This window comes from Lepidochelys kempii, chromosome 1 (assembly GCF_965140265.1).
Source record: "Lepidochelys kempii isolate rLepKem1 chromosome 1, rLepKem1.hap2, whole genome shotgun sequence".
Lineage (NCBI taxonomy): Eukaryota > Metazoa > Chordata > Testudines > Cheloniidae > Lepidochelys > Lepidochelys kempii.
Window position 1 is genome coordinate 112,482,794 of NC_133256.1, and position 17,837 is coordinate 112,500,630.

General features: G+C 40.2%; 1 protein-coding gene across 4 annotated transcripts in view; it reads right to left on the minus strand.

The window, feature by feature from the left end:
- Positions 1-270: 270 nt before the first annotated feature.
- GCC2 (GRIP and coiled-coil domain containing 2) overlaps positions 271-17,837 on the minus strand; it is a 46,797-nt gene continuing 29,230 nt past the window's right edge. For 3 of the 4 annotated variants that reach the window (XM_073351043.1, XM_073351023.1, XM_073351034.1), the window contains 7 exons: positions 15,962-16,083; positions 11,766-11,942; positions 10,650-10,867; positions 9,095-9,289; positions 7,020-7,159; positions 5,867-6,068; positions 271-4,065 (listed from right to left, as the gene is read on the minus strand). In XM_073351043.1, coding sequence (XP_073207144.1) covers positions 3,995-4,065; positions 5,867-6,068; positions 7,020-7,159; positions 9,095-9,289; positions 10,650-10,867; positions 11,766-11,942; positions 15,962-16,083 — 1,125 coding nt within the window. In that variant the 3' untranslated portion in view covers positions 271-3,994. Of the gene's footprint in view, positions 4,066-5,866; positions 6,069-7,019; positions 7,160-9,094; positions 9,290-10,649; positions 10,868-11,765; positions 11,943-15,961; positions 16,084-17,837 lie in introns of those variants that run through there. The other variant, XM_073351053.1, reaches the window with a different exon arrangement.

Genomic DNA, 17,837 nt, shown 5'->3' on the forward strand with positions numbered 1-17,837 from the left:
CACACACTCCGGTGAATATGCATTTTGAACAAAAAGAACAACAGAACATTAGGAGACCATCAATTAAGTCACATTTCCAACAAACATTTTTATCTACTTTTGTTACGAGTAACCCCTACGATTACTACAACAGAAAGAAGTTCTCTTCCATGTGTTCACTTTGCACCTCTGACACCACGTACACCCAGTTTTGCGGCTGCTGCCAGCCTTCCCCAGGCTCTGCAAAAAGGTGTTTAATGGTCATAGCAGCAGCAGAGCTAGTACAAAAAGGTTGGGAGGTAGATGTGCGAGAGAAAGGGTGGACCTGAGCATGTTCAGTGGGGTTGCCCTCAGGCCCACTCAAAAGTTGCTTGTGAATAAACAAAGGAGCAGTTATACTTTAAGTGTTTGTTTGTTTCATTTCTTTACCAAAAAAATCAGGATATGTTTTAAAGTGTGCTCCTCAGAAAGAGGTTTTAATAGTGAATTTAAAAAGTATTCAGTGTGACTGCCTCTCTGAACAGCTGTCTCTCTGCAAGTGAAAACAGAAGCACAAGCCAAGTGGTGGCTGCAGGAACAACACCTTTTTGTAAGGCAATAAAAGGGAGTGGGGCTGCAGACTTGTACAAGTGTAGGTAGCAACTGCCGAACCACAGTCCAACAGATATGCAGGGGGTGGGGCCATGGCCCTAACCAAACACTCTCCCTCTGCAGTTTCTAGCACTAGCTTCAGAACTGGCAGGCTCTTTTGGAGTCCCCAGCATCTAGAGTCAAACTGTGGCCAAGGGTGGAAAGCGGGGTCACGTCATCTTACTCCTCACACCCTCTTCCTCCTAATGCTAGGGAGTCCCTAATTTGGCCCTAAATATGTAAACTCTGTGGGGCAGGGGTCATGTCTTCTTACAAGTCTGTAAACAACTCAGGATAATATGGTACTGTAAAACTAGTAAACATAACAAAGAATCAAAGTGAGACCAACATATATTCTTTAAAAATGAGCAACACAGTGCAAAGGTGAGCAGAGTGCCAGCTTTAATTTTCAATTTAAATTGCCTTTTGGAATTTAAGTCACAACTAGGGTGCTTTATTAGAATACTAAAATGGAAGTTAATGAAATATATATTTACCATTCAAAATAATTCTGCTTCCAGTCCACATGTCCTGTCTATCCTGTTTACTGTAACTATATATTTAAAAACCCAGGCACTTACTTACAGCTGAAGTTTCTTCCACAGCCTGGAAAAGTATTTGTTCTGTTTTGAAAGCACTGACAATTGTATCATACACATTATACAAATATGTTTAGTTGTAATTATTAAAATATTCTTGACAATGGTCTTTCAAGGCCTCAGTAATGTTCCTTTGTAGCAGAAGCATATGCAAGGAGTGTATATTACATTCATGAGCACAATATTTGAGTTTCACTAAAATAGTGGATATACAAGTCAAGAGTCTGAAAACAAATCAAAAAGCCATTTCTATTTAATACAGTCAATATGAAAGTATGCAAGCAGCATAAAATGTTATTCACAGTTTGCAAAGTTAAATAAAAATCTTACGATCTGAAATACACATTTTAAAAGAGAAAGATCCTCCTGTCACAGCTTCTCTATAACAAAGACAGTTGTGCAGATATTGTGCAGAAAAGACTCAAGGAGAAAAGAATCATGACAGCAGCAAATGTTCAGTTGAACTAGTTTTGAAGTCAACATAAGAAACAGTGCAGACATTTTCCTGCTATGATTTAAAAATGTAAGAGTGAACTATTATGAACTGAAATCTTTTTCCACCAACTTTGTCCTGGCATTGTTTTAATTTTCTTTTTCCACAGTCAGCTGTGATTAGTCTAAATTAGGATTAACATCTAATGATTTAAAACAAATCACTGATGTGGAAGGGGTGCTTATAGTCTGAAAATGACTGTAAAAACACCACAGTGGCAGCTTCATGTCTTGTCTCAGCTTCCACAGTTGCAATTGTTCAAAAGATGGTTTTCTAATTGTGAGGCCTGCAATCCTAGATTGGAAAGTCAAACTGGGTGCTTTCTGACTCATCTATGACCCAGGACAATTCTGCAACTAGAATTTAAGAAGTGCATTGGTTTGTGCCAAAAAGGATTCATTCTATAGTAACTATGTTGGCTTTGCAGTGCTAACTGCAAATAGCAATTAAAAAACATGTTTTCCCCTCAATATAATAAGTCAACAGAACTTGAAATACACACCGGAAGTGGAGATGACTAAGAAGTTATTTACATATAGTCACTTTCATATCAATAACCACTCATTATAGAAATTCTGTTCTCATAGCAAGATAATTTCTACTGCTGTTCTTGCTGCCAGATTAACCACAGTCCTGATTAATACTATGTTATCAAGGGAATGGACACCAGAATCTCAGGACTGCTTTTCCCTAACCCTGCTCTTGCTGATTAGTGTTTGTACAGTGTGGTATGGCAGCAGTATCTGTTGTAGAGAAAGAGATGCTGGTGGGTCTAAGTGTATATCTTCCCTCCCCTCTGTGTTCAAAAGTGTCGTTTTAGGACTGAATAAGACCATATTGGAGAAGAGGTGACAAATGCCTGAAAAAGTCTTGGATGGTAGGTGAGAAGAATGCATATGTACATATAATAAATTTACACACAAATAATGGAGTAATTAAGAGAACAGAACTGGAATATGCAGAGGAAAAAGACAGCATGGGTTAGGAGGAAAAAGTCAAACAAAACACACACACAAGCTGGGGGGAGGGAGTGGGGGAGGAAACGAGCGCACTGTTTACAACAGAATTATTCTTATTCTTACAGATGGAAGTGGTATTTCCAGAAAAGCCATGAAGTAGCAGAATCTAAAATGAAGCACAAACCACTTGACCAAGAGGCAGAGACACAAGGAGGAGTGAAAAGAGAAAGGAGTAATTTCTTTACATTAGAATGCCTGCAAACTGCATCTGCTATAAAAGTTTTCCAAGCAAACACACTTCCTTCTTTCCTGGCAGTTTTATTTAGGATTGTAAACTTCAGCCAATTCAGATCCTTCCTTCTGGATCTTGTTCCTACCTTTGTTCATTAGAACAAAGTCCTTTTATTTCAGTATAGCACGATGGTGCCAGAGCCTGCTTACAACTTCTTGCCTGGTCTTCATTACTCAACCCTCAAGTTGCCTATGCAGATTCCAACCTTAGACAAAGATACCTTAGTTTAAGCCCTCTCCCCTAGAATTTCAGCCCACCTGTGTTGCTGATTCTTGAAAATGTCTGTCCTGGGCCTTCTCTGAACGCTCTCTAGCATCTGATCCAATGTCAGGACTTGAATATCCATCCGACATATTAATATCCCAAACACAACAAGTTTTAGCCGTCACTAAACTCTTTGGCCCTAAGCTTTATATTCTGAATCCGTTTTTGCTGCAAACTTTTACTGAGAATTTAGCCAAAGTGAAAACAGAAAATGCCAAATATCTTCAAATTCTCTTAAGAGCCATGCAATATTTTAGAAAGATCATCATGCAGTGCAAACAGTTTGATATGACTTTGATATTATAGTATATGGACAACAGATTTATAATAATACAAACTATTCGTTTTCTTCACATTCACTGAGTGAAAATAGCATCCTGAAAATGTATTTTTGAAGTACTTTACTAAGAATTATTTTACCTATTGTTCTAGTTATTAAATATGACATTTTTAATAAAAATAAAATATGTGATCAGTTTGCCAAATTATGCTCTCAAGTAATCAGTAACTTTTCACCCCTTTCATTTTACTTCTGAATACTAACTTGCTTAATCTAAACGTGTTTACAAGAAACAATTAAATAGTTTGGTGCAGTCAGAACCTGTTCTTTAGAAACCCTCTATTCCGATTTTTAGGCTAAGATGCATTGCCTAAGGTAATTTGCAAAATCAGAAAAATAAAACTGTCAATGCTACACATGTAAGGTTCATTCTTCTATAGTAAAATTTCTCTGTTAGTGCAATTGTGGAATGTAAATGTCTAAAAGATTTCCATTGTTTCATCGAAGTCCTGACCAACTGTGAAGGTACGAAGCCCAACCAGAGGGCCGTGATGCACTTTCTTCCTCACCTGAAGGGAGGAAAAATATGCTTATAATCTTCACCAGCACTAAACAACAACTATGCACAAGTGAACTGAATGACGCAGTCTTATGCGGGAAAGACACAAAACATTTACTTCTGTCAGTTTTCCTACATTCAAATCCCATACTTATGTTCACCAGTTATCTTTTTTGAAGAGATATCTTAAAATACACTCTGGAAAACTGCCACCACTTTGACAGATTTTGTCATCATGAAACACCACTGTTCAGTGTACACTTTGTTTAGAGCAGTGGTCTCTTTTTACACACAAGATCACTTTTTGAATTTAAGTGCAACCCAGGATCTACCCTGCCTGTTCCCCAAAGCCCTGCCCCGCTCACTCCATCCCCCCATTCCCTTCGTCACTTGCTCTCCTCCACCCTCCCTCACTTTCATTGGGCTGCGGCAGCGGTTTATGGTTTGGGATTCAGGAGGGGGTACAGACTCTGGGCTGGGGCCAAGGGGTTTGGAATGTGGGAGAGGGCTCCGGGGTGAGCCTGGGGCAAGGGGTTGGGGTGCAAGCTCTGGGAGAGAGTTTGAGTGCAGGAGGAGGCTCCGAGCTGGGGCAGAGTGTTGGGGTGCAGGAGCAGGTATGGGGTGCTAGATCTGGGAGGAGGCTAAGGGCTGGGGCAGGGGTTTGGGGTGAAGGAGGGAGTTCAGGATGCTGGCTGCGGGAGGGGGCTCAGGGCTGGGGCTTGGGTTGCATGTTCCCGCCAGGCTGCACTTACCTCGGGCTGCTCCTGGTCAGTGGCACAGCAAGGCTAAGGCAGGCTCCCTGCTTCTCCCAGCCCCACACCACTCCCGGAAGTGGCACACCCCTACGACCCTGGCGGGGCGGGAGGCACATGGCTCTGTGTGCTACCCCTCTCTCCAGGCACTGCCCCCGCAGTTCCCAGCCAATGGGAGTTGCGGGGGCATGCTTGCAGGCAGGAGCAGTGTGTGGAGACCCCTGCCACGCCCCAGGGATCACGGGGGCATGCTGGCCGCTTCTGGGAGCGGCTTAGGGCTGGTGCAAGCAGGGAGCCTGCCTAGCCCCATTGCACTGCTGGACTTTTAGCAGCCAGAGATCGCGATCGACTGGCAGAGGCTCCAGGATCAACCAGTCAATTGCGATCTGTGGTCACCAACCCATTAGTTTAGAGTATTTCAGGAAACATGTCTGCATTTGGAAAAGAGATAAAAGGCCTGTTTATTGACTTCACCTTAAGGATCCCAGGTTAGTGGTAAACTCTATTCCCTAGTGATTACCAGAACAGCAGTACTCAATGCTAGGAACCTTTTCTGCCTTGCCATTCCAATTATAAATCCTCCCACTGAGTGCATTAGTGTGTCTACACATTTCACTGTCATGCTCACTTCTCCTTACTTTATGTTCAGCAGTAACTGACTTATTCCTTATTTTAAAAATGATCTGGAAAGGGCATACACTACAGCTGACAATCTAAAACGTTTAGGGAAATTGTAATTAGTTAAATAGGGAAAATGACAATAAATACCCAATAAAAATGTTTTGAATGGGATAATACAAAAAGCCTATTTCAAATTGCAGAGTGAATTTTATTTTTAACTTTTGGCTAACAGTCTTGTTTTATTACAGTTATGAATAGCTTAACTCCCTCCTAAATGACCAGAATAGTTCTATTCCCTGTCTGTTTACACCATGTTCTTGAGCTTTATTGTTCTGGAAGATCTGCACAGAAGGAAGTCACACCACATTTCATTTTGTCTTTTCTACTTTCATATTCTGTTTCTGCAACTTTTTGATAAAACACAAGTACTTCTCATACCCTGGGCAATTGCAACAAGTTTTCCTCTCTCTTCAGGGCTGAGCTGCAACATGGTATCCATTACTGGAAGAAGCCTCTCTCTTTCACTTCCTGCCTTCAGAAATATAAATTGCAGCAGAACATTTTTCAAGTATTCCAGATTAGCAACAGACTTCTCTCGCTCTTGGTTCCTTTCCAGTCGTCTTACTTCACTCTTAAGAAGCTGCACACAGAAAGAGACCATTAAATATTACATTTTCTTACTGATTTTTATAAAATGAACGACGGAATACAAACTACTCTGAGGAACAAAGCACATGTATATTAGACATGCAATAAGGTATTGAAAGTGTTCAGTAGTTTACATAAGATGTGTTCTGGGCAAAGATCCCATGGGGCCTAAAATGTACAGCTGGCCTCCAGATAACACTGTTGGTTCAGAATTCATTTAACCTATTTATAATCTTAAACACCTTTTTGGAAGAGTTTTGCAATATTAGTTACAAGCAATTTAGTTGTATAAAGAAAGTATGGGGGAACAAGATACAGACTGGGCAATTCTGGTGATCAGGAATAAAATGCAAAGAGTTGAGTAGATATGTTACTTGGGTTATGTTTCGGCAAACTATTCACTCATCTAATTAGGAAATATTTATATAGCAAAACAAGTAGTATGCACCCAAATTTTGATATTAACAGACTGTGCACCTCACAAGAACGCTGGTTTGAAGACTGGCTTCAAAAAGCTGTTACATGCAGTTGCAGAAAATGCAAACTGGCTTTGTTAACTAAAGAGGTAAAACAGTTAAAATTAAGAAAAATTAGTTACATGGGAAGAATAATTCAACCTAAACTGTTGTGCTTTTTCTGAGAAGAAATTATGTCTTTTTTTGCATGTGAGAACTGACTTTTACCTTACCAAGTACTGGGTGTATTTTGGCAATGTTATGTACATATGAATAATTTGAAAAAATTACAGGTAATTAAATTTTGCATCTCACCAAATTTCAACCATTCAAGTTTGAATAATCAGTTTTGTGAAACAACTAATTTGGTATGAAAGTATAAAAGGATTTGCTTGGGGACACATACATACATACAGTAAACAAAAACAAACAAACAAGCCCCCATAAAGAGCAGTATCTAAAATATCAGTGAATGCATGGCTACTAACCTTAATTTGTTCCATTAATATTGCATTGGTTGCTTCTGACTCATGAAGCAATCCATTCAAATGATCAGCACTTTTTGTTGTTGTGTTTAGCTTCTGGACCAGCTCTTCTTTGGTGAGTTCTGTTTGCCATTGAGGTGGCTCTGCAATTTTATATTTCAAAAAAAGATTACTTTGCAGTTTACTTTACATTCAGAGTGATGGTTTATCAGGGACATTTTTCAGAATTACACTGGTTTCATGGTGGCAACATCAAATCATAGCAATGAAAAACTCTGAGAAGTCAGATTTTACATCACCACCCATTACTATTCTTGCTGCCAAACTTTTGGTTTGTGATTTTTTTTGTATATACACAAAACTAAAAAAAGTACTAAAAAGAGTCTGTTGCAATCAAACTATTTTTGTAGAATCTGACTTCAGTGTTTCTTTAAAGGGAGAAAGGTTTGGGGGAGGCACCTCCTGTGTTGTTTTTCCTTTTGGAGGAGGATTTCAATATTTCCTCAAAACTGTTTTTGGACTTGCTTGTCATCTCTGTACAATTAGCCGGTTGTCCTGCATTTCCCTGCTCTACTTTTTTGCGACTTGAAAAGCAAATCCATGCACTTTGGCACAAGTTCCCACTGATCCCATGTTCTCCAGTAGCCCAATCCAGCTCACATTAAAGCCAGTGGAAGTTTTGTGTCTGAATTTAATAGGAGTTGGATGAAAACTTAATAGCCTTCTATGCAGTATTCTGAGCTGTTCTCTTCACACTCACAGTTCCTACAGTTTATGTACTCATTCACCCATCTGTTCTCCTTCCCATGAAAGTCCCTAAATGTAAAATTTTTTACAAATTTTAAGTAGTCTTGGAATCCATGAATAAAAACTGTAACTAACATAACCCTTAATCCCTATTCGAGGACAAAGCTTATACAAAAATTAATAATGTGAATGTACATTCAGTGCTAACAATGCATAGGGGTCTAATGTCTGCAATATGAAGGTATCAAAGTTCAGATTTCTAACCCCTAGAAGATGCTAAATTACTCTCATAAACCTCAGCCAACTCCTCAAGTAGCAATGTTTGTCATAGCAGCAGTGTCTAATGCTCTATTAGAAGGGGTGGGATTCTTAAGGCGCAACTCAGGCTGAGCATTACAGGACCTAACTTTTAGATGACCTGCTGCCAAGTGGAATTCACAACCCCGAGCTAGGAGCCCAGGTTTCCTATACAATGCCTGAAGAAAGTCAGGTACCTAAAAAGGGGGATTTACAGAAGCCAACATGTTGAGTGGAGAGCCATCTAAGCTAGCCAGTAGGAAATGCTCAGGAGAGGGGTGTGGCCTCAGTCCTACCCCTCAAAGGGAGTTAGGTGCGTATTTCCATTCAGGTGTCACAGCCACGAACCATCTCCTGGGGATAGGTGCCTAATGCAAGTCACTCATTTTTGTGTGCACACACACACACACACACTTTTAACCCATAGCCCAGTGGTTCAACACTCCCCCAGGATGCGGGAGAACTGGTTTGAATCCCCACTCTGCCTGATGTAAAGCAAGGACTTGAACCCAGCTCTCCCACATCCCACTGAGCTAAGGGGTATTCCTGGGGTGAAACTCAATCTCTTCTGTTGAAGCTGTTCCACTTGTATAAAAATATATTTAAAAATACTCATTACACCAGAGAGAGTGTGTTAGGGCACTCTCCTGGGATGTGGGAGACCCATATTCAAGTCCCTGCTCCACATCAGGCTGAGGGGGACTTGAACCTGGGCCTCTCACAACCTACATGAGTGCTCTAACCACGAGGCAACTGGATAAAAGGTCATCACCACCACATTCTCCTCCATTTTATGCATGGATCTATGCATGGATCTATATATTAAGTCTCCCTTGGAAATCCCACCCAAGGTTGCTGCAACACCAGGGAAAAAAAAGTTATGGTAGTAAAGCGGGAGAAAGAATGACAAGTATCTCAATGCTCTAAGGACAACTTTCTATGGCACCCAGAAAAGTACCAAGTAATACTGATTCTGTAACTCAAAATTAGTTAAGTACTTAAACATTTATTATTTAAAAAAAGGTTTTACTTGCCAAATTTTGCTTCAGGAGAATTAAGAAGTTGTTCCAATGATGGCATATAGGTACTGGCAGAAGACACAGACTCTGTGTCAGTTGTTTCCATTCCTTCTCCCTCTTCCCTAGCTACAGTGTGCACATCAAGAAGAGGAAGGTCAGTGTTTCTCCGTTCTCGCAAGTTCTTCACTGGCAGGTTTGAAACAGATGGACCTGAAAAAGAATTTCTTTCGGATGGCATACATTAATAAATAACACTGCTGTATGCTGGGAATGATCACCCAGAAGCCACTCAACCGGATGCGAAGGAGAATGTGAGAACTAAAGATGTTGAATACATCTTTTAGCATCTTAAATTAAGGAGATGTACATAAGCAGTAAAGTGAAACAAAGCATCATGTGAGAAGTTCAGTCATCCGTAAAGAATAAATGAATATGAATAAAGCATATTTCACAATATAAAACACAGCCTTTCACTTCGAAGACACCACTATAACCAGAGCCCAGATTACCAGTGATTTAAAGCGTCTTTTAAATGACCTATGTGAAATAAGTCACTGGTGTAACCATCTTAAATTTGGGCAGTGGGGAAGGTGGAAAGTAAGACCAGAGATGAGGTGCATTAATCCTACAGCCACAGTGAAAGGGAAAGGAGGAGTGAAAAGCTGGACAGTCATCCCCTAAGAGATTGCGCCAATGAACCAAATGGGTTATCTCAGTCCAGTTTCTGGTCCGTGCCCACTCACCCACACAACTCCCAGCAGAAAACATTCTGGATCATCATATCTTTTTTCAGTACATACGCTAAAAATACGAAAGGATGGTGCTGGTTTTACCTGTATCTTTCTAAAGATCAAGGGTTAGTTTTTTACTCTTTTTGGAAGGGTAAGCATTTCATAGCACACCTGTTCATTTAACCATAATTAGTATATGGTTCAGTAACAGTGGTGAGGGATTTTTTTTTTAAGTAAAATGGTAGAGTGTTTCAATTTAGAAACTAAACCTTAAGGGATTTTAGTGCTTTTGAAAGTTGCATGTTGACAGATGTGGAAAAAGAGACAGAGACACAAGCTCAGATGAAATAAAGTACCAGCAGAAACAGCATAAACACAAGCCCCTTCTTCCCCCGTGCGTGCCCCCCCCACAATGTGCCTAGATCCTGAACTGGGGAGACCCCTTCTAAAAGTGACTTTAGCTCAGCTTCCAGAATCAGTCTTCAATTCATTTTCTGAGGCTGCCAACAAGGGTGCCAATTCAGATGGTAATCTTTATAATACTGACTGACCCATTAGGAAATGGGCGGAGACCACCAATTCACTCTATACACGTCACTGTGTGGCCAAAAAACATTTGAGGACTACCAGCTTAGGTTAGGTTTCTAATCTATAAAACCAATATCGGTGCTTACCATTTTATATGTAAAAAACAGTTGGTAAATGGGCACCCCATATGTTTTTGGAGATGTTTGTATGATTACCAACTACAGAGAAGTGATGAATCAGTCTGCCAGTTCGCTAAACATGAATAATCAACAAAAAGGGATTTTTTGGGCTGCAGGACTGTACAAACTTACCTCTTGTGCTAGGTTCACTCTTAGGTTGGAAGAATTGGGCTTCTACTTTGGATAGCTGCTGTTGCAACGTCTCTACAGTTTTCCTATGCTCTTCTTGCAAATGCCTCACTTGATCTCTGAAACTGTTCCGAACAGCTTCGTTCTGGGTCGTCAGCTGACTCACAGTCTGTGCATGCTCTGACTTCAACACCATGTTCTCAGACTGTATAGTACAGACCCTGAAAGGTGAATGTTTACCTTATAGATGATTCCCAGTTATATTATTTTTTTCCCACTAATTATGCCAACCTCAGGAAAAAAACTGTGCCTCATGCTTCACTGCTAAGCAAAAGAGCCAGGTTCAAGTACCAGGTCCGGTCTTTGTTTCTGTGGCCAACAGGAGCTAAAAGTATCTTTGGTTACTCTCCACCCATACCAAATGCCAACAATTCCAAAGACTATTCCATCCCACTCTCTGTGACAAGAAAGAAGTTTGATAGTACTACACAGGGAAGCAGGAAGAGAGGAGGGGAAGGATGGAGTTTGTTGAAGTGCCCTGAAGCAGAAAAATTTAAGTCAACCATAACACTGTCTGAAAAATTAAAAGTCACAGATGCTCACTCTGATCGAAATAGTGAAGTGGGGGATTGTGGGAAGGAGATATTTCAAAATGTTACCTTTCACAAGGGCACTAATTGGACTTTAAATGGCAATGATGGGATTCCCACCATTCTGTCTGTACTGCAATTTAGATATCTGAACATTTGCATCAGATTACTTCACTAGATTAAATCTTTCAACACAATGGGAGTTCTGTACATGGTACTTAGAAATAGCAAGTAGCACTCAATGAGCTGCAAAAATGTAATCTTTGAAAGTATACAGTTAAACAGAAAAAAGTGTAGGGAAATTTGAGGAGGAGGATGTTTAAAATCCCTGATCTTCAACCATTAAATTCTCATGGAAGAAGCTCCAGAAGGTTGACAGCAAGAAATTAACAGCCCTTGTGGAAATCCCACTAACTTTCTGCACACAATTATACCCCTTCCATGAGTGTAGAGCAGTTCAAACAAACAAATGCTTGGCACCAACTGCACACACAATAATACAACATATCTTGTCATCAGAGAACCATACTTTTCTCGGAGTTCTGCCTCTTTCGTCACAGTCTCCTGCAGCATCTTATTGTGCCGTTCCAGCAGGGTGTCATGTTCAGACTGCAGTGCTTGAAGTTCAGTGACACTGATTTGTAAATTATGCTGGGCATCTTGTAACTTTACTTTTAGTTGGTCTATCACCATTTCCATGTGTTCTCTAAGGAAAAAAACAATAGATATTTTAAAGAAAGTTATCCCATTTCAGAACAGCCAAATGTATCATTAGTATTTTGGGTAATCTATTCTATTAGATATGAATTACCTTTTCATTACACTAAATGGCTTGAATGATTCAGTGTTATGACAGAAATCTTTCTAGAATCTAACCCTAGCTGAAATGACAACAAAATAGCTGATTTTGGGATTGTCCCAGGAACACATGGCCTGTTCGTGTCCATGTTCCTGGAACAGCTCAAAGCATTGCCTGATTAAGGGGGTGGGGGAAGAGGAGGGAAAGTGTCATTAATAATCCTTTCAGCATTAGACAAGTTATGGGGGACAAAGCTAAAGAAGCTGTGGGTGGGAAGGAAAATAGATAATGGGTGGGGTGCAGGTTTAGGTAAGAACTGTCTCTTGGGCATTTTTTGTATATGTTTGTTTGTTTTGCGCCAGCCTGGCAGGGGTGAACACAAGGTACAGGAAAGAAACAGGAGAGGGTTGTGAAAAATTGGGTTGGGGGGAGGTGGCAACCCACAAAAATTAACACCAGAAAAACCTGGCAGTGTGCTATATTCAGATAAGTTGATTCAGGCATGAGAAACTAGAGAAAAAAGGCCAACTCACCTGTCCCAATTCTGAGAAAAATACAACTTGAAGAAAGAACAAACTTATTCAAGCTCTTAGTCCTTACTGATGTGAATAATTCTATTGACTTCTAAAATGAACTATTTGTATGGTTAAGAGTTGTAGAATAACCCTTTAACTTGGGGAGTAATCCATCCTTTAAAATTTTATCCTGTATTATTCAACTGTTGATCAAACTGTTCCACTTACAAATTTCTGAAATTAACCTTTCCCCAACAGCCTATGTCCAGTAGTAACAGAACACTGCTTCCCATCAGAATTCCTCTGCTGGCAAAAGGGGAAGATAAATAAATGAGATTCCCTTGCAACGATCTTGCTTCAAAGAAATTCATGCCCTGACTAGCTAGAATCTGATGAAGAAGTCCTCTGAATTCTCAGTATTTTTTTTTTTTAAATAGGCAATACCTGAGATGCTATTTTATAGTTTCTATCAGGGATCCCCCATAACAAATCATAGGACTCCCTCTGCTGGATCTGCAGCAGTATTTCCAGACCTGTGCCAAAAATCAGTTAACCACGGCTAAGACTACGATTCTGTCACACATATTTTTAGTAAAAGTCACGGATGGGTCATGGGCAATAAAGAAAAATTAATGGAAACCTGTGACCTATCCATGACTTTTACTAAAAATATGCATGACAAAATGAGGAGCTGCAGGTTCCCCCCATCAACCAGAGGGCCTGGCTCAGAGGTGCAGGGTCCCCCCACCACCTGTGGTGGATCCGAGCCTTGGGGTGCCTACGGGACTCAACTTGCGGGGCGCCCCTGGTGGCTCGGACTTCCTGGGAGCCCTGCTGCCTGCAGTGGCGGGGAGTTTGGGGTCTCCCCACTGCCACGGAGCTCCTGGCACCCCGGCCTCTGCCCTGGCTGGGAGCTGCCTGCAGGGCACCCCTGCCTCCCTCTGCAGCTGGGAGCTCGGGCCCCCACAGTTCCCAGCCACCAGGGGTGTCAGGGGACCCTACAGCTCCCAGGTGCTGGGGGCTCAAGTCATGGAGGTCTCTGGAAGTCATGGATTCTGTAACTTCCGTGACAAAATTGTAGCCCTAACCATGGCTTATGCACAATGACTGTCATTTTAGGACACTGACCTCTTTTTGAGGATGACCATCAGGAATGGTTGTCCTGAAACAGGTAACTGCTAGCATAGATCCCACGTGGAATTAAGTCTAAGACTTTCTGAAACTGCATTGAATTTGTCTGGCCTATACTTGCACTTAAAAGTTTTCAGTACTAGTTCAGTTCACCTTCTCACCATGTTTATGCCAGGGAAAGTTTACAGAAAAAGGGTAACAAAGGGTAAAAACTGTTGTTTATGCAAGTTTTCTGGGACTGGAACTGTTTTGTTTTTTTTAAATCGCCATGTCAGTAAACCTTGCTGAAAGCAACTCTAATTGACATGCCGGTAAGAACTGGACTGGCCCCTGGAGCCTTGCCTACACTAGGCCTTTTGCTGATGCTAACAATGGTTCAGTTAAGCTGGTGTGAACAGCAGCTTTTTTGTAAGGAAGGCTGTAGCTGAAAACCATTTTCAACAGTATATTTTCATGCCACAAAACAGGCTTACGCTGAAACTGCTGACCAAAAGGCAGACATTAGTTTCAGCTTCATTCTGAACTCTAGGATCCATCCCCCAGCCAAGCTGAGACAAGAGATAATCCGTGCAGGAAAAAAAAAAGTGTTTTAAGTTTTGGTGAGGGAGAAGGTGGAGAAAGCGAGCATAAACATACATTCATTCAGGAATAAAGGTTACCTGTTTTCTTTTAAATCAGGAAAATAAAGCCTTACTTTAAGATATCTGTGTTATTTAGCTACAAAAAAACAACAAGTCAATGTATCAAAGTGTTTCGCCAACAGCCATTGGGTTCAAACTAGGAGTTGCAACACTAGTTACGGGAAAAGGGGTAGGGTCAACTTGGAAATCAAGGGATTCCTAACAAGGAGTTAGGATTAGACTCGGGTTCTAACCCTGTGCTTGAGTTTTCCTGCCCGCTTTTTTGGTTTGACAATCACACCACTATTCCCTCACCCACCAGTATTTTTTTCCATGTGGACGACACCACAGAAACAGGAGAAACTGGCTGACTAAATATTATTTACTGTAGCACCTAATAGCCCTCGGGGAAACAGTGAAAAATTTCTATTTTTCAGAGTAATATCAAATTACAGATATTTACAGAACATAATCTTAGCAAAAAATAGGGATTTTTAAAATCTTTTAGCTACAGTAACATAGATATGTGAAAAATTTTTAGACTGAAATGTGATTTATAAGTTGAAAGCATCTGTCATAACTATACAAGAAAGGGTAACCTCCTTTCTGTATACAGTGCTATAAAACCCCTCCTGGCCAGAGGCAAAACCCTTTCACCTGTAAAGGGTTAAGAAGCTAAGGTAACCCCGCTGGCACCTGACCCAAAATGGCTAATGACGGGACAAGATTCTTTCAAATCTTGAGGTGGGGGAACAAAGGGTTCAGTCTGTCTGTGTGATGCTTTTGCAGGGAACAGATCAGGAAGGCAGCATCACAATTCCTGTTAAGTTAGTAAGTAATCTAGCTAGAAATGCGTTAGATTTCCTTTTGTTTAATGGCTGGTAAAATAAGCTGTGCTGGAGGGAATGTATATTCCTGTTTTTGAGTCTTTTTGTAACTTAAGGTTTTGCCCAGAGGGATTCTCTATGTTTTGAATCCGATTACCCTGTAAGGTATTTACCATCCTGATTTTACAGAGGTGATTCTTTTACTTTTTTTCTTCAATTAAAATTCTTCTTTTAAGAACCTGATTGCTTTTTCATTGTTCTTAAGATCCAAGGGTTTGGGTCTGTGTTCATCTGTACAAATTGGTGAGGATTCTTATCAAGCTCTCCCCAGGAAAGGGGGTGTAAGTCTTGGGGGGATATTTTGGGGGAAGACGTCTCCAAGTGGGCTCTTTCCCTGTTCTTTGTTTAAACGCTTGGTGGTGGCAGCATACGGTTCAAGGCCAAGGCAAAGTTTGTACCTTGGGGAAGTTTTTAACCTAAGCTGGTAAGAATAAGCTTAGGGGGTCTTTCATGCAGGTCCCCACATCTGTACCCTAGAATTCAGAGTGGGGAAGGAACCTTGACAGCATCCTTTTAAAGTGTTCTGTCTGGGTATTTCAGTAATCCTCAATTATAAAATATGAATGCCAAAAATTAGATGTGAACCAAGAATCATCACATAGATGAACATTTCTGTCACATTACTACAGTTTGTTAGCCAAAAAGACTACTGAAATGGATTTCTCATCCTCTTCCCCCTTTATTTAAATAGGTATACAATAGCAAAAAAAGTCTTGCTTATTGCTGGCTTCATTAGTCTTTGACTACCAAGCACTTATAGACATAATTTTTACCTTTCTTGTTTGGCTCCCTCAGTTTCAGTCTGAGAAGCAGATTTATTCTTTTGTTGTTTTAAAACATTATGAACACGGACTTTGTAGCTTTCAAATTCAGAGGTAACAGCAACTTGTTCTGTCTAGAATATGAAAAAAGAAAACCCTCAATTATATAAGCCACTTATTTATATAAAACCAAATAGTTTCAGTTTTAATTTGTGATCTATATACACATTACATTGTTTAAAGATCAAGAAATATGAACAGTTGCATTTCCTTTTTTTCCTGTGTTGAATGGATGATTAAAATGGTTAAGAGAGCCAGGTCATTTAAAATGCAATATTCCATGATTGGTAGGTAAACTTTTTTTTGGTAAAGGGAGAACATTAGTGTTAATCACATCTGTCTTTCAGATAGTTTACAAATACACAATTTTATATAAGATATTGTAACATACAAATAGTACTATAAAACATTACAATGTTCTTAAAAATAAAAACAACTACACACAAAATATTATAAACAGCAACTCCAATACAAGATGGTGATAGAAACAACATAGACAATCATTTCCTCTGTCAACACACAGGCTTCGTCATAGTCAGCCACTGTTACAGTCATAATCAGACATCTATTTGTACTCAGACTTGATTTCTGAGTCATTCTGGTATTTTTGTTCAAGCAAACAAGATGATGGAAAAATTCCATAGTTTGTTTTTGAAAAAAGTATATACAGTTTATTTTCTGTCTTTTTACTATGCTTATACTAAAATCACTGAATATGTAAATTAAATGTATGTTGATGTAAATTTCCTGCCATAAAAAAAAAAAATCAGGTAGCTTTGAAATCTTTGAAAAATCATTTGAAATCTTTGACCACAGTTCTTACAGCAAGACGAGTGTGTATTATCAAACTGACTTGACGAGCACTGCTCATCCAGTATTCAATGTTTTGAATATTTTCTAAAAATACCATCTGTGCAGGATTTTCTCTCCTGAATCTCAGCAAGCGGCGGGTGGAATTCCCATACCTTCTGAATTTGTTTTTTTTAAAACATTGAGGGCAACACAAGTCATGCCCTCTACTGGATGTAATACACCACTCCCTGATAAATATAAATATGGCTCTCTGAATGTTCCAGTTGTTTCTTAACTGTGGTTGGTGAACGAGTTTTCTTTCAGACATTGTACTTCAACAGCCATTGCTACAGCTCTTCTGGCTCCAATGATGTTCGTCAATATAATATTTTTTTAAACAAGTCCCTCACTTTTCCTTTCATTCAGGCACTTGAGTTAAAGTACTCACCCCCCAAATATTTGATAAGCAGCCTTTGTTGTATTTGATGCATCTTCACTTGCTCTGCTGTTTTTGCACCTAATTTCTTACTTGTGACTTGGCAACTATCTTGCTGCTCACCTTTTCATTGGTCACATGCTCCTCTGAGGTGTCAGTACTCTTTTTCTTTTGGAGATGTAGCATCCAAGAGAGAGGACTGGCCACACAACAGCTTCATACCATGTCAGTGTGGCGGAACTACATCCAGGATAGATGCTTTGCATTGCCCACGAAGGAATCAGCCATGATGTGTGGAAATGCCCAATGAGTCTACAAAGGTTGCCCTGGATAGTGAAGAAATTTGATGAGTTGAGTGCCCCCAAACTTTCCTTGAGGCAAACGAGACACACTCCTACAGGTCTGGTGCCAAGAAACTCTCCCTCTTACAGCTTGGCTTCTGACGGATTAGAGGTTTGTAGGTATGGTATGTTCAAGCAGCTGATTCAGAAGCCATCTATTAAGTAGGACCTAGGGCTTCCAGTGGGAAAGGTTTGTAAGTGTAGCACAGTAAGGCCCATATGGACTCCTTTGCTTTCGCTACAAAAACTGCTTGACTAC